The sequence below is a fragment of the Aspergillus japonicus genome (assembly GCF_003184785.1).
Source record: "Aspergillus japonicus CBS 114.51 unplaced genomic scaffold BO86scaffold_3, whole genome shotgun sequence".
NCBI classification, from domain to species: Eukaryota; Fungi; Ascomycota; class Eurotiomycetes; order Eurotiales; family Aspergillaceae; genus Aspergillus; species Aspergillus japonicus.
This window is the reverse complement of record NW_020291640.1, coordinates 1,073,514-1,088,232: the sequence shown is the minus strand read 5'-3', so window position 1 is coordinate 1,088,232 and position 14,719 is coordinate 1,073,514. Positions and strand designations below refer to the sequence as shown.

Sequence of the window (14,719 nt, the reverse complement as noted above, 5' to 3'; positions counted from 1 at the left end):
TTGTATAATGTCACAGTGACTAAATCAGGCAAGGACTTTTGGGTGCACCACGTATACTTATTAGTGTGGTGCAGCAGCCGCCGACCTTTTAACTACTACGACTGGTGGCGCGGCGTAGCGACAAGTAGCGCTACGTATATCCATAAACCCCTAAGAATACCAGCAGATCCCGTCCAGCAATTCATTCCCCCACCATCCCATTCCCCGGCACCGCCACCGACAGCGCCGCAACCATCTTATCCTCATGCCGTAGCCAGAAATCATCCTCCCCTGTATACTGCCGTTTCTGCCAGTTATGATTCCGCCGATACCGCTGCAACCGGCTGCCGCCGGCGCCGAGCGACGCGCTCTCTTCGGCGCTGCTGCCCAGCGTTGACAGGGAGGCCGACATGTTCGCCGGCTGCGTGATCCAGCGCCACTGCAGTCGGGCGAGGGTGACGGGGGCGAAGAGGGAGTCGGCCAGGAGGTTGAGGACGAGTTTCTGGGCGCGCCAGAGGGTTTCGCGGAGGCGTTCGTTGAAGGCGACGAGGAGGGCGATGAGGATTATTGCGAAGGAGGTTGGGCCTGGGGTTTTTTTTTGGTGGTTAGTGGTTGGTGTTGAAGGAGATATTCCAAGCAAGCGAGGCCGGTATTTGGGTGCTGTAGTTGTGCAGGGGAACTATGGCAGAAGGAAAGAGGTGTTATTGGACGATGGGTCGTACCTGAGATGTAGAGCATTTGGCCCAGGGTGAGGTTGGTTGGTTCTCCGCTCCATTCGCGGGCGTTGATGCCGAAGAGGGAGGTGAAAAAGGAGAGGGGAAGGAATCTGTGGTTATGTTTTCTTTGATCAGCAAAGGTAATCTCATTGGCCGAAATCTGATGCAAGAGACTGACATGATGGTGAAGATGGTGAATACCATCACGGATCGGGATTGATCTTGCGTGACTTCTGCTTCCCATCGAGCGAGACGGGATTCATCTACATTGGCCTGCTTCTGTTTGAGGTCTAGGAGGTTCTCGACCTGAGGAGCGGGAGGTGGTTAGTGGTGGATGCCTTCGTTTGTCGGGGCGAAACACACAAACGTACCGCTTTCTGGGCGAGAGAAGCGTTCTCCCTCATCTCTAGGACCTGGTTGCGGTAGTCGTCGAGTCTAGATAACGAAGTTTCCATGAATACCTTCCCGTAACCCTTGTGCTCGAAGTAGCCGGCCATCGTCTTGATGGTTGTGGTTTGCACGTCCAGAAGCTTGAGGATGGTGCCTAGCTCGTCGATGATGTCTCGCAGCTCCAGTAACGTGGAGAGGTCTTCGCGGTTGCGACTGGCTAGTTCATGGTCTCGTTCCTCTCGCTCTGCGGCCGACATGGGCTTTCCATCGGCGTTCTTGTTGAAATCTGCAGGGCGCGTGATGAAACCTCTGTTGCGAAAGCGTTTGAACGATTTCGTCATGGACTCAGTCTGTCTAGGTGAGTTGCGCACACGTCCCAGGAGGCGAGTGGCCGAGAACTTACCAGGATGCTGATGGACTCTTCGAAGATGCGGAGGATTTGCAGATCGCGATGCAATGTTCGGTCGAGCAGGACAGTAGCTGCATGTAACACAATCAAGGCAGCAAGATCACCCGCTGTCTCGAATCGCCTCGCCAAATCGCCATTCAACTCATTGTAGATGCTATTGTAGAGGTTCGATTGCTCATAGAGCTTCCCTTCGGCTGTGGTGGCTTCTTGATGAGGAAAGAATGTTACCACAGTCTTCTCGTCGACAATCCAAAGCCAAAGTTGATCGACCATGAGCACTTTTCCATCCATGAACGGGCCGTGATTGTCCGAGTCGTCCTCGACGAGTAAGGCGCTGTTGAACTCGCCCAAGTTGACCTTTTTCTTCGTCCGTTTCCACAGCATCTGATCATCGTCTCGCGCTACCGTCGATCTAAGGTTGGGGTATCCGAATTGGTCCAAGGTCCTGCGTATATGAATCGGAGGCTCATTGCCCAAGAGTTTCCAGATCAGCTTCGATTCTAAACTCGCCGTCGAGATATTGTGAGGCACGGGCCTAAACCTGCCCTGCTTGAGTCGTTCTTCAACCATTTTGCGTCGATGGACCAGATTCGAGTAAGTGTCCCAATGAAGCTAAACAACAATTAGAAAACACTACCAGAGGTCGGTACCATGATGTACATACGTAAGGAACCTGGCGGCCAATGCATCAGTAAGGGCCAGAGATCATGCAGGTATTTTGACTTACATATAGTGCCAGTCTAGGGTCATGCTCTTCCTCCTGATCACCCAAAGGTGTATGCGATTCTTGCTTGAAATGGATGCAGGCCGGACGCACGTAACGTGCATGAGGCTCTAAATGACGGGCTCTGATGAGGTTCGAGTACCAATGCTCTTCATCCATGAGCTTCTCGAAGCTGATAACGAACAAGTCATGCGTTAGCAGAAGAATAAGATCCATAAGTCTACATTCCCAGAACTCACAAAGTCTTCTTATCTTGCTCGCGACAGGCCCGGGCTAGAATTGGAGGGACCCATCCGGTGTGCGTATAGGGCACATGGATCCAGAGAAGTTTCTCACTACCTGGTTCTGGTCGATCAAATCGAGGTATTCTTCGCGGCTTTTCAGCTCGTTCTTCGTCTGGTTTGTCTCTTGCTAGCTTGGGCACTGGAAGGAAGTTTCTAAATCTGTTTGACGAGCTTGTTCTAAGATTACACGTAAGCCACGTTAGCATTAAGCACGGTAAATAAAGACGAGGGAACTCACGAGAAATGCTTGAATGTAGTTATGTCATCATCGATGTTGGCATTATCTGTCTCAACGTCATGTTGATCCTGATCTGTAGGGCTTTGCGAATCCGAGACCGGCTCTTGCTGCACACCGAAGTAACCCTCGCCAAGTGGCTCGGTGACATGTATTCGAGGAGAAAGTGATGCTATAAAACTCCGGCTTTCTCTCAGCGGCGGCCTTGACATAATAGGTTCAGACCTAGTCCTTTCAGTCATTCGAGCTGCGGTGGGATTCACCGCGCCATCTATTGACGACCGAATGTGCGCAGATGTGGGCCTGCTATCGAAGCTGCTAATCGAGGAATCATCGAGAAGGCCAGGAGGAATACCATTCGTTTTTTGAAGTCGATCCTTGAGGCATGTTGATGGCCCAGATGCGAGATAGTCCTTCAGCGATGCTTTTGTGGACCAAAGCTTGAGCGGTGTTTCGTCGCTGACGCCGCGGGCCGTGTCCTCAAAGAATCCACTGACCTGAATCATGACTTCCTGGTCCACATCCATGGGGGCATCGTTCATCTTAGACAGCATCACAGCCATACAAATAGCTGACTGGAGCTCATTGATGAAACTCAATCTTGTCGTTAGCTCTTGACCCCTGAAACAAGCAGTTCCAATATGATCGGCCGTCAAAGGAATGACCTTCTCGTGCTCAAAATCCAATATTCCGGACCGAATCGAGGTAATGGGAACGTGCATTTCGACAGCAGTCCCGGTTTCGTGGTCAACAATGCTAATTTCTGAGTCAAGCGTCTCCAGAAAAGACCACAGCTTCATGTCTGCTGAGATAGACTTGAATTGGCTCCAAAGGCGTACCAAATGAGGATGTCTTGGCCTGAAAATCTCTTGCATTCCTGGCGGAATATGGTGCTTCAGTCGCATTAAGTGGTGGACGCTGTTGGTAAACTCGGGTGCTGAGAGGTAGCTCGAGCCAAAATGTGGAGTTGCCAAAAAGGCAATCCCATAACAACTTGACCATATTGATTCAACATTGGATGTTTTCTGGCTAGCTGCGACAAGCGCTGATTTAGCGACCAGGCCACCAGTGCTATGGCAGATAAAAAAGATTGGTCGCCGCGGGCTCTGGGCATAGACAATCAGATCAGCTTCAATGTAGCCATGGAAGAAAGAGATACTGAATTCATACCGTCGCCTGGCGTTTCTGGAGAACTTGCTTTAGCAATCTGTCCGCGAGGGACTCCAAGTCATCCTGGGGCCCCAGTCGCCCATGGTCGATTAGAATCGCACGGGCATTTTGGATGTGTTTCGTCAATTCGGAGTTAAGCCAAGGCGTGGTTGCGCCCTCATCGATCCACGTCTTTTCTGGATCTGCGCCTATTGCTGGAACGGCGACAATACTAAGTTCGTATTCATGTGTGAGAATGACCTGCCTCGTATTTTGGAAACAGGGAAGACCGATGTTTGCTTACTCGACTGTTGTCTCGACCTGTGAACGCCGCTCATCGTTGGGAACCGCCATGATGCACTTCCCTTCCGGATACACTGAAGGTTGGAGACATTGTGAAGTGCGAAGAAAAGATGCCTGCAGACTAGAGGGGAGATGAGGTCTTAAAGGCAGAGGGACCAACAATCACCATCATCTGATACATTGTTGACTCCTTCGGGGCAGGTGACTTGGCCCGGCTGAGTCCAAGAGCTCACTAACTGAACCATTCTCGATCAGCCTTGTTGTGCCCCTCAGCCTTATGACCAAACCTGGGACCCAACGAACTCCGAGACGGATATTGACAGCGATACAGAGCATCGTCCGCACAGACTGAGTCATTAAACTTATCTCTAATAAATTCCCATGGATATGTGAAGACTCTGAGTACGTGATTCAGAGAGTATAATAAATATAGGTAAAAATACTCATACTAAGAGTCATGTAGCATCACGTGATCACTGGTAAAATGACTGCGAAACTACAATATACCTATGAAGCGATATTTAAGGATAAAGATTTGATGATATACCAGCCCACGATATGGATCGTTTATGTCGAGGTCCTACAGTAAGTGATCGAACACAGGCATTTTGAACGATTAAAGTATGATTGACGCAGTCACCACGACCGAGCTAACGACCGTGGTTTACACATAAAGTACATGGTATGGTACACAGGACTCCGTGAGAACTTTTGTGTCCAAAATAGCGGAGTGGAGATGGTATGAGTTTGGAATCCGATCCAGTGGAGAAGAAGAGGTGGAAAAGGAGGATAGGGTCGGATGTAAGATAGGAAGGAGGATTTAGAGAAGACATGCGACACATTAAGAAAAACAGAAAAGAAACAGAAACCATATATCAGGATATAACCCGGACTATGCAACAACACGCTTGAAGGAGAAACCTTTCAGAAACAAGGAGGTAAGGTTTAGGGGTAGATAGGAGACGAGAATGGAGTAGCAGAAGCGGCAGAAGCAGCTTAGAACATGCCACCGCCCATGCCGCCCATGCCACCCATGCCACCCATGCCACCACCGGGGGCAGCAGGGCCCTTCTCCTCAGGGGCCTCAACAATGGCGACCTCGGTGGTACCCAGAAGGGAGGCGACACCGCTGGCGTCAACCAGGGAGGTACGGACGACCTTGAGGGGGTCGACGATACCGGTGGCGATCATGTCGACGTACTCGCCCTTGGAGCTGTCGAAACCACGGTTGAAGTCGCCGGCGAACTCATCGGTGAGCTTGCCAACGATGACGCTGCCCTCGAGACCGGCATTCTCGACGATGGTGCGAGCAGGGCGGGTGATAGCGTTCTTGATGATGCTGACACCGAGCTGCTGGTCGAAGTTGGCGGTCTTGACGTTGCCAAGGCCGTTAGCGGAGGCCTTGAGGAGAGCAGTACCACCACCGGGGAGGATACCCTGCTCAACGGCGGCGCGGGTGGCGTTCAGGGCATCGACGACACGGTCCTTCTTCTCACCAACCTCAACCTCGGAGGCACCGCCGACCTTGATGACGGCAACACCACCGGAGAGCTTGGCAAGACGCTCCTGAAGCTTCTCCTTCTCGTACTCGGAGGTACCGGGGTCAGCCATGACGCCACGAATCTGCTCGCAGCGCTGAGCGATGCTGTCCTTGCTACCCTCACCGTTGAGGATGATGGTGTCCTCCTTGGTGATGGTGATGGAGCCAGTAGAACCGAGCATGTCGGGGGTGAGCTTCTCGAGCTTGATGTCGAGCTCGTCGGTGAAGACGGTACCGTTGGTAAGGACGGCCAAGTCACCGAGAATGCTCTTGCGGTTGTCACCGAAGCCGGGGGCCTTGACGGCAGCAACCTGAAGCTGACCACGGAGCTTGTTCAGGATGCAGACGGCGAGAGCCTCGCCCTCAATGTCCTCAGCGATGATGACGAGGGGACGGCGGAGAGTGGTGGAGGCCTCAAGGGCAGGGATGATGTCCTGGACAGCGGAAATCTTCTTCTCGGAGAGCAGGATCAAGGGCTTCTCGAACTCGACCTTCTGGGCCTTGGTGTCGGTGATGAAGTAAGGGGAGGTGAAACCGCGGTCGAAGCGCATACCCTCGGTGATCTCAAGCTCATCCTCGAGGGTCTTGCCCTCCTTAACGGTGATGACACCCTCCTTGCCAACACGCTCCATAGCGGTGGAGATGAGCTTGCCGACGTGGGTGTCACCGTTGGCGGAGATGGTAGCGACCTGGGCAATCTCCTCACCAGTGGTGATGTCACGCTTGTTCTGCTGGAGGTAGTCGACGACGGCCTCGACGGCAGCCTGGATACCGCGGCGGAGATCCATGGGGTTGCAGCCAGCGGCAACGTTCTTGACAGTCTCGGAGAAGATAGCACGGGCGAGAACGGTTGCGGTGGTGGTACCGTCACCAGCAAGCTCGTTGGTCTTGGAGGCAACATCCTGGAGGAGGCGGGCACCGAGGTTCTCGAACTTGTCCTGGAGGGTGATGGCCTTGGCGACACTCACACCGTCTACACACGTCAGCACGAGGATGGTCTCTGTTGATCGAGAGTGAGAATGTAGAGCGATGCTTACCCTTGGTGATCTTGGGAGAGCCATAGGGAGACTCAATCAGGACATTGCGACCCTTAGGACCAAGGGTGGAGGTGACAGCCTTGGCAAGGGTGTCGACACCCTTGAGGAGCTGGGCACGAGCCTCAACGCCGAACTTGAGCTCCTACACAAAGTTAGGAAGGCTGCGGATTGACTCATTGGCGTACTCGAATTGGCATTTTGGCGAGGTGAGAAAAGCATACCTTGTGGGCGAAACGCTGCTGCTGCAGGTTGACACCGGAGAATCTGTAGAGGGGAGCGCGCTTGGAAGCAGCGGAAAGGACAGAAGTCCTGGAACTGAGAGCTCTCTGCATCTTGAGGAAGGGGGTAAATTAATAGAAGACAGAAACAGACAAAAGAGATAATGAGGTCAATCAAACAGAATCAGCCCGATCAGAACTCTCAGAGCAAGGATGGGTGAGGGGGGGAGAAGAGGTAGAGAAGAAAAGAGGAGGATGGGGAGAGATGAAAGATGGAGATGAAGCCAAAGTCTCGAAAATTTTCCAGGCGGTTCTCGATCCCCGGATTGTCTTGGCTGGCAGAAGCTCCTAGAAGATCACGTGGCCGCCGGGTATCCGAGGGAATTCGCCCGGCTCGTCGGATGTCACTGGCAGAACACTTGCCCGATGATCGGCCCTTGCTTACAAACGTACTGTAAGTTAAGATAAGTTGCTTAACCACACTCGATCTACAAAAGAACCATCGTATTGGACATGCTGTCTTTTATTCATCAATAACCAGGGATGTTTTTGGTAGCATTATTAGAACAGAACCATGATCAACGTCAGAACCGCCGCCGGGGAATAAAGCTCAAAGTCAGGAAAGGCCTAAAGCGCTAGATCTGAAGCCATGCAAGGTGAAAATAGCCAGGCACTCCTTGTGGGATAGAGAAGAAAAGAAAAACCAGCCAGCTATCAGTGAAAGATGACTGGCAGAGAATAAGAAAGACCGATGATCATCGCCAGAGATGAATATGAACAGACGGTGAGCTGTGCCTGATTGTACGATAAGAAAGACACCAAGTCATATAAGTCTCGCCACAAAAGGAGACATTGAAGTGCTGGGATGTCAAGAGCGTCATGTGGAGTGACAACAACTAGCCTACCAAATCATCGTCATAGCCAAGCAAATGATCGAATTGCTGGTCTGTATTACTCATATGGTTTCCAGAGAAATCGATATCCAGATCAGGGTTAGAAAGCCCGTGATAAACAGCATTGGGATATCCAAGAGTAGCGTCGTTGAACCAGAGGGTTGAGGGATGGTGTCCAGGATCACCAGGCTGTAAGTGCATATAGCTGTCCGTCGATGACACAGCGTTCGCATAGAAAGTGTCAGATAGGTTGGCCGAAGGGGTGTGGCTCTGAAGTGGGAATTGACCAGCCCCGGCAGGTTGCTGTTGCAACGTATAGCCCGATGCAATGAAAGCATCATTAGACGTCGAACCCAAGACAGGTTCCGAGATGTCACCAGTAGAAACTTGATTGGCAGGTCGTGCATACTTGAGTACGATTATCTTCCTGGGTTGGTCGTCTTCGGGGCTTCCCAGCTGACGCCGGGGGGGTGAGCTCATGCTATTGGGGCAATCAAGAAACTCCGCACCGGGGACCAAGAGACTGTCGTCTTCATCTTCTTCATCCGAATCATACCCATCAGTGTCGTGTTCCAATTTGACAACGGGCTTGCGCTTACGTCGGGCCCGCGAGCCAGCTGTGTTGGTTCTTTTCTTGCGTGACTTCGATGCTCTTCCCTCCACATAGTCTTCATCCGAAGCTGAATCTACGTCCGCGAAATCACTTGCTCCCGTTTCACCATTGTGCTTTGTTCCTGCGATGACTCGCTGAGGCTTGCTGTCTGGCGTATTCTTGCCTGATGGTAGTCCGGTTGCTTTGCTCGGGGCACCAAGGCCGCCACGTCGCAGGGGCGGAGGTACAGGCTTGCCAGCAGCAACCCTACGGCTGCGAAGCTTCGCCAAGTGCTGAACGATAGCTCCCTCAGTGACATTGTGTCCCATAGTGCTGGCAACCTCGGTCCATGGAATCTTCATGGACTGGATGTTACAAACAGATTGTACAGTCAGGAGAAGAAGCTCGTTCAGATTTTCTTCAATTGTTAGCTTATGACTCGACAAGAAAATGAGTGTCGAAGGCAGAGAGAAAAAAGGATGTATACCATCCCATCGTACTAGAACGCGCTTCTTCGGCCTGTTTGACGACTTGCGAGAGGAGCTCATTGTACCCTGTACGAGCTCTCAATATGCGCCTCATTCACGGTGACAGCACTTGGGAAGCCAACCAGAGAGCCAATGCCGTTCTCTAGATCCAATCAGAATCTGCCTGGGCTTCTCTCGCCAATAGATTTCTTCGTGAGAGTCACGTCAGTCAGCTCTCAGATAATGAGAAGGGTGTAACAGGTTAGAAGTTATTGGTTGAGCGTCTTAAGAGAGAAAAGCATTTGGCAGATCAGAAATACTTGGCGGGCCTCACTTACCAATGTAGAGTGTGTAGATCTGCGATTAAGATAGAGAGTGAGATGAAACAAGATAAAGAAGCAAGGTGAGTTTAGGTGAGTGAAAGCTCACTAATGAAACGGACAGGACCTGACCACAGATTACATGTCGAGCAAACGCACAAAGATTAGAGCAGTGGTTGATATTGAAAAGTTTCCAGGGGAACACACTGCTCAGATTTCCAGGACCCGCGTCTAAGACCCGCGTCTCATCTGATAACAACGATCTAATCACAATCTATGGTATTTTGTTTGCAAATTTGTCTCGGCGAACCCAGTGGAAGGTTTTTGTTTATGTACGGGACCAAAGTGTTAAGGCTAATCTGGATGATATCTGTCTGCGCAAGTCCACAAAATTCTATGAGGTGACAGAGCTACAGTGCATTTCCTCCCACACTAACACATTGGTGTAAGAGGATAGCTACAGTAACAGGCTCTACCCCGGTGCAACCTCCTCAGGTTTATTACATCAGGGTTTATAGGAGCCAGTCAGCACGAGAAATGCTAGGGTGAAAATTCCAGCTGAGTTAATCTCACGTCTCAATTAGTCTAAGAGGCTCAAAGATCGCATATCAAGAAAGACCATGAGCCTAGTGTTCTTTGCTTTTTGCTTAGCCTGGCTGCGTATAGTATTGCCCGATTAGGAAGTATAGATTCACACTGTGGACCGGTCTCTCCGCCCGTCAGCGTCACCCGGATACGATCAGGTGACAACAGTATCACGTGAGTCACATGACCCGAGTTCCCGATCCTCCGAACTCGACCGTCTGCAAAGCATCACAGCGAAAGCGATACCCTCACCTTAAACCGAATCCCCTCATTCGTCTTCTACCGTCAAAATGGCATTCGCCTGGAAGTCCGCTGGTCTCACGTACGTTTCTAGTCACTCCACGTCCGTCTGCTCTCCGAACATAGGCTCTGACTAACGCGATGACCGACTTTTACAGCTACAACCGCTACCTGGCCGTCGCCGCTCGCGCCGTCCGTCGCTCCCTCAAGGACGGTCCTCGTGCTGCCGCTGAGCGCCGTGGTCAGATGGACCTGCGTTTCGCTAAGTGGGAGGTTCGTATCTGGACGCCCCTCCGGTGGATATCGGAGGTCAATGGCACAAAAGCATCGCGACTAACACACTCTTCAATCCAGAACGGCAAGCAGGGTGAAGTCAAGAACCTTGCTCAGGTCCAGGCCACCGCCGGCCAGGCTGAGTCGAAATAGATTCTCTCTCCGCAAGAACGACTGTTTGAATACAAAGAATGAGCGCTGGGAAGAGGTTGATGAGGTCTCGGGAGGTACTCTGATGCAGGAATGGACTGGATCTCTGTAGCAATATTGGCCCGTTGACCAGGTATAAATAGAAAAGATTGTGTCCCTCCTGCTTTCATGGTTGATCAAAGTAAATTGCCTGTTGTGCTAAACGTAATGCTCTGGGTTGGGTTTGTGTGGCATGGTCTTAAAGAGCTCCTTCGGAACTCCTTCCTGCTCAACCGGTGCGGGCTTGCGTTCCCGCAAGTTTTGCCCTGTCCGCCCGACTCCCCGCCTCCCCTCGCCCGCTCTCCAGCATCCTCTCCGATCTTCACTGAAATCATTGAACCAACTATCCATGACCGGCTTCGGAAGTCTAGCAGCTGGCTGCAGATGATTGCTCACTTCTATGCTGCCAAATAACGAAGTACGAGGCCCGACAATGCGGGTCGTTCCAGAGTCTGTTGTCCCGCGCGACATCACAGATGACTTCACAATCGCTGCTTCAAGTTCGCATCTCACCCCAGCTGGCCTTGCTTTTAAATTCTATATGTGGTGTACTGACGACCTGATCCCTTCTGAAATAGAACTTCGAACCGGTCAGCTGGTCAAAGATGAATACTTCACGCTTTTCGAGGCCGTTGGCGCCCTTGAGGTTGGTTGCGACTCGATACTCAGCCAGGCTACTGGTTTCGAACCCCAAACATCAAGACTGATATACTGTGGCTCCTCAGATCATGGACTCGAAGATGGATAGCGGCTACTTAGGCCCGGGAGAGAATCACGCGCAGGCCCTTGAAGACGACTACGACTTGATGCGGGAGCTGGCTCCGGAAGAGGTTCTGGGGATCATGGACGAGTTGTTATGTCACGAGGTAGGTGTGACCTGGTCGTCTTTCTCAAATTGCAGCATGTGAGCTAACTGAGTCAACTTGATGGCAGATGGCATGGCACATGGGCCACCCTCTCTCCCAGACCCTTTTCACATCCTTGTACCTCGATAGGCTGCTATGGCCCGTACCGAAAACCCTCGAAAACGCTCATTTTGGCCGGGGACAGTCGCAAAGCAACCAGAAGGTTCCTGATATGGTGCATGTTGTTCTGCGTGCTTACTGCCTCGCGCTTGTAAAATCTTGCGATTTTGTACATGCGCGAGTCACCACCGAGTACTATTTTGAGGTAGGTGCTGCCGTGCTTTGCTGGTTGTACATGGATCTGACTCATCGTTTGCTTTCTTCTTAGGAGGAGGACTTCGTCACACAATTGTATAATCGCACCCTACTGTCACAATTCGACTCGAAACATTTTCATGATCTCCTGGACAACGCGATTCGCTGGGTTGATGAACACACGGATATGCTCAGTGAGAAGGTGGCGGAAGCTATTCGGGCTCGCTTGCTCTTCCGGCGAGAGTTTCTCTGGGGACTGGAGCAGGATGTGGAAGTGATAGAGACACGATCGACAGCGCAGTTTTTGAGTTGTCTTTCTCATCTGGACTTTCTGGGCAAGTCGGCTGTTCTCGGGAAAGAGGTGCCTGAATGCTTCAGCTGCAAAATCCAACGGAAACTGGCTAGCACTGTACCTCCCCGTCCAATGGTCAAGATTAGCTTTGAGGATGCGCTGGCGCATTTGAGAAGATTATGCCAGGATGCTGTTGATCTGCTCGAGATTCTTGACTACCGAGGGCCGTATAACCTGAAGGTGCGGGAATTTTGTTTCATTCTGGCCGTATTTGATGCTAACCTGCTTAGGTGGTCATCTGGACTCTGCTTTCGCGAAAGCCTCAGCCTTCCGTCTATATAAGATCTCTTGTTCAGTCCCTTATAGTCAGCAACAGGACGATACTCGGAGCGGTTCCCGTGAAGCAGTTTCTCTATGACGAACTGGAACAGATCGTTCTTCCGTCCAGTATACTCCTGCAAGCCAGTGCGGATGAAATCGAGGTGCCTTCGGATCCACGATTCCAAATAGCGCAGCACATGGATGTCTTCACGAAACGTTTCTCTCAGGTAAGCAAACTGCAAAATGCATCTATCTTGACCAGCGATTGACTTAACCCGATGTAGCCTTTCGTTGATACATTCCGGAGTGCCTGCTTGAACCGCTGTCGTATCCGACGGACTGTCTGTCATACACTTGTAGACTGGGACAATTTGCAGATGGAAGTGAGTTCCCACTTTTTCCTTCTTGCGGCGGCTGGAATCTAATCTCGTTCCTAGGCCGAAGATCTTGACGAGCAGCTTCGCACATTGAGCAATGAGCCCCCTTTGCAGCTAGCCAACGGCGATACCACTTACTCCTACCCCCTCAGCAGCTGGGCGTACCATCATAAATTAGGCCAATTCCGTCTGATCTTACAGCTCGGATTCGAGCTCTCTATTTACGCGCCTGAAGAGCTACCTGGCATGTATTGGTACCTGTCCCACATCTGCTCTACCCACCTCGGTCACATCGACCGAATTCGTACCTTTACTGTGGCCACGGCGAAACGCAACTTGGCGGATCTGGCTGCTAAGAAGCGCGATGCCTTCGAGCGCCATGCCGTACTTCAGCAGTCTATTCGACTTCTTGAGAGGATGACCACACAGATCGTCGCTGTTGATGCATTTGCTATCTCTTTGCACGCTCTATACGTTCTTCTCGCTCGCCACCGTGTCCTACCGACCACTTCTTCACCCCAGGCCTACTCCAGCGACCGGTTAAGGTACGAGATCCGCATGAAGCCCTTTCTTCAAATCACCTTACCGGAGCTGGTCCCTTACGACGAATACCATCGGGAGGCGATACTGGAAGGTGACAGTGATGATATCGTCTTAGAGCGTGCCGCTAAAGCCATTTCGGAAGCACGAAAGGCTTGGGAAGCCACGCTGGCTAACGGTGCATTCATGCATGATTCCGATGAGAAGGACAGTCCCGCTCTCGCCATCGAGGACGACTGGAAGCGAGACATCAAAGATACCATGCGGGCTTGTATCGGTGCCAGTATCGCGATTGAAACTGTTAAGAAGGCCTTGAAAGCACAAGCGGATTCGAGAAATGGCGAAACCCCCCAGGCGCCCCAGTCGGTTAATCTTCGGGTCACAATCCCGGAAGTCGGATCCAAAGCCCGCTGGCATGACTGGTGGGTTGTACCGCAGGTCTCCCCAGCGACCACGTTCGGGGCTTCCAAGAAATGACGGAACCGCACCTGACTACCAGGATGGTCCTTGTCAGCCATGCGTCCCGAGAGGCCCGATCTGCTTGATCTGAACCCCACTCGGCAGGGTTCAGACCGTCTCCTCAGGCCGAAGGGATGTGAATGGGCGGGTGTTTTCTGTCGATCTATCCATTTCTTTGTTTCGACTTCCGTACAAAATGACCTATAAATCTCGACCCAGGGCCAAACACCACAGGCAAGCCAATGAGCGAACGATTTTCGAGCTTATTCTTCGCTTCATAGTCTCGGACAAGCTTTATGTGGAGGCTTTTGATGCATCATGAAGTCATGCAATTAGTAGTCAAATTAAGCATAATGTGCAAGCGTGGGTGTTGAGCAGGAGCCGGCGGGAGTGCAACGACCATAGAACTTTTTTTCTCCAAACTAAATTGGAATAGAAATACCACATATTCATCTCCAAAGCACTAACAACATTGAGGTTTTACATTCGTACTCCCTTTTGTGATCCACCAACTACACATCAAAGGATGGGCGAGGCAACCAACATTGTTACCCGCTTGGTACCTCGGGATCAGCCCACGTCGGTGATCAGCTGATCTGCCTGTCCCATCCACCTGGCATCGTGTCCAGCTTAGCTTTTGATCTCGAATATTCTTCCAGTCGAGCCTGCTGGCTGAATCAACTTGAGTCTTCTGGTCCTGCAGAACCGAAACCTGGCTGCCGGAACGAACCCGATCAGCGACCACCACCCCGCTGACACAACCTTATGCTTAAGTGAGCTACTAAGTAACTTACATATGGTCTAATTATTCAGTAATCAATAAACTGCTTATGCTTTTTTTTTGGTTGGGGACGATCTTAACAGTGAGATGAATATAGGATCCCGCGCCTGGTCCATGCTTATGCTCCTGCGATATTGCTGTGGGGTTGGGGGTGAATTATGCAAGGCAACTAGGTTTGGCAGTAGTCGGCAGTGGCTGTAAGTACGGTTAACATTCTCTGACAGCTTTGATCCGTTCTCATTCGTT

At 51.4% G+C, this 14,719-nt stretch overlaps 5 protein-coding genes across 5 annotated transcripts; 2 read left to right on the top strand and 3 right to left on the bottom strand.

The window, feature by feature from the left end:
- Positions 1 to 71: 71 nt before the first annotated feature.
- Positions 72 to 4,551, bottom strand: BO86DRAFT_353224 (uncharacterized protein). The gene is made up of 10 exons (XM_025669519.1): positions 4,191 to 4,551; positions 3,908 to 4,118; positions 2,741 to 3,843; positions 2,458 to 2,679; positions 2,222 to 2,390; positions 1,489 to 2,106; positions 1,067 to 1,435; positions 874 to 1,001; positions 702 to 805; positions 72 to 564 (listed from the first exon to the last, which is right to left on the bottom strand). The coding sequence occupies exons 1-10, from the start codon at positions 4,238 to 4,240 to the stop codon at positions 182 to 184; spliced, it is 3,357 nt and encodes a 1,118-aa protein (XP_025532577.1). The 5' UTR covers positions 4,241 to 4,551; the 3' UTR covers positions 72 to 181.
- Positions 4,552 to 4,795: 244 nt separating this feature from the next.
- hsp60 (chaperone ATPase HSP60) lies at positions 4,796 to 7,262 on the bottom strand. The gene is made up of 3 exons (XM_025671112.1): positions 6,988 to 7,262; positions 6,767 to 6,908; positions 4,796 to 6,702 (listed from the first exon to the last, which is right to left on the bottom strand). The coding sequence occupies exons 1-3, from the start codon at positions 7,096 to 7,098 to the stop codon at positions 5,186 to 5,188; spliced, it is 1,770 nt and encodes a 589-aa protein (XP_025532576.1). The 5' UTR covers positions 7,099 to 7,262; the 3' UTR covers positions 4,796 to 5,185.
- A 610-nt stretch (positions 7,263 to 7,872) lies between these two features.
- BO86DRAFT_432141 (uncharacterized protein) lies at positions 7,873 to 9,046 on the bottom strand. Its single transcript, XM_025675790.1, has one exon. The coding sequence runs from the start codon at positions 9,015 to 9,017 to the stop codon at positions 7,881 to 7,883; it is 1,137 nt and encodes a 378-aa protein (XP_025532575.1). The 5' UTR covers positions 9,018 to 9,046; the 3' UTR covers positions 7,873 to 7,880.
- Positions 9,047 to 10,074: 1,028 nt separating this feature from the next.
- BO86DRAFT_385471 (ATP synthase subunit epsilon family protein) lies at positions 10,075 to 10,668 on the top strand. The gene is made up of 3 exons (XM_025671111.1): positions 10,075 to 10,163; positions 10,240 to 10,354; positions 10,436 to 10,668. Exons 1-3 carry the CDS (start codon positions 10,132 to 10,134, stop codon positions 10,505 to 10,507), a joined length of 219 nt encoding a protein of 72 aa, XP_025532574.1. The 5' UTR covers positions 10,075 to 10,131; the 3' UTR covers positions 10,508 to 10,668.
- A 116-nt stretch (positions 10,669 to 10,784) lies between these two features.
- Positions 10,785 to 14,132, top strand: BO86DRAFT_385470 (N-alpha-acetyltransferase 35, NatC auxiliary subunit). The gene is made up of 8 exons (XM_025671110.1): positions 10,785 to 11,043; positions 11,122 to 11,189; positions 11,269 to 11,409; positions 11,477 to 11,713; positions 11,777 to 12,235; positions 12,286 to 12,543; positions 12,601 to 12,699; positions 12,754 to 14,132. The coding sequence occupies exons 1-8, from the start codon at positions 10,977 to 10,979 to the stop codon at positions 13,708 to 13,710; spliced, it is 2,286 nt and encodes a 761-aa protein (XP_025532573.1). The 5' UTR covers positions 10,785 to 10,976; the 3' UTR covers positions 13,711 to 14,132.
- Positions 14,133 to 14,719: the final 587 nt, after the last annotated feature.

What these genes read in the sequence shown, in the direction of transcription:
- BO86DRAFT_353224 (XM_025669519.1), bottom strand. Translation starts at nt 4,240, where the DNA reads ATGGCGGTTCCCAACGATGAGCGGCGTTCACAGGTCGAGACAACAGTC. An exon ending in CAGGTCGAGACAACAGTCGA is followed by an intron (nt 4,119 to 4,190) that starts GTAAGCAAACAT and finishes ATACGAACTTAG; the next exon opens with TATTGTCGCCGTTCCAGCAA. An exon ending in TCCAGAAACGCCAGGCGACG is followed by an intron (nt 3,844 to 3,907) that starts GTATGAATTCAG and finishes GTCTATGCCCAG; the next exon opens with AGCCCGCGGCGACCAATCTT.
- BO86DRAFT_432141 (XM_025675790.1), bottom strand. Translation starts at nt 9,017, where the DNA reads ATGAGCTCCTCTCGCAAGTCGTCAAACAGGCCGAAGAAGCGCGTTCTA.
- hsp60 (XM_025671112.1), bottom strand. Translation starts at nt 7,098, where the DNA reads ATGCAGAGAGCTCTCAGTTCCAGGACTTCTGTCCTTTCCGCTGCTTCC. An exon ending in AGCAGCGTTTCGCCCACAAG is followed by an intron (nt 6,909 to 6,987) that starts GTATGCTTTTCT and finishes AACTTTGTGTAG; the next exon opens with GAGCTCAAGTTCGGCGTTGA. An exon ending in CTCTCCCAAGATCACCAAGG is followed by an intron (nt 6,703 to 6,766) that starts GTAAGCATCGCT and finishes TGACGTGTGTAG; the next exon opens with ACGGTGTGAGTGTCGCCAAG.
- BO86DRAFT_385471 (XM_025671111.1), top strand. Translation starts at nt 10,132, where the DNA reads ATGGCATTCGCCTGGAAGTCCGCTGGTCTCAC. An exon ending in TGGAAGTCCGCTGGTCTCAC is followed by an intron (nt 10,164 to 10,239) that starts GTACGTTTCTAG and finishes CGACTTTTACAG; the next exon opens with CTACAACCGCTACCTGGCCG. An exon ending in TGCGTTTCGCTAAGTGGGAG is followed by an intron (nt 10,355 to 10,435) that starts GTTCGTATCTGG and finishes TCTTCAATCCAG; the next exon opens with AACGGCAAGCAGGGTGAAGT.
- BO86DRAFT_385470 (XM_025671110.1), top strand. Translation starts at nt 10,977, where the DNA reads ATGCGGGTCGTTCCAGAGTCTGTTGTCCCGCGCGACATCACAGATGAC. An exon ending in CCACCGAGTACTATTTTGAG is followed by an intron (nt 11,714 to 11,776) that starts GTAGGTGCTGCC and finishes CTTTCTTCTTAG; the next exon opens with GAGGAGGACTTCGTCACACA. An exon ending in GAGGGCCGTATAACCTGAAG is followed by an intron (nt 12,236 to 12,285) that starts GTGCGGGAATTT and finishes TAACCTGCTTAG; the next exon opens with GTGGTCATCTGGACTCTGCT.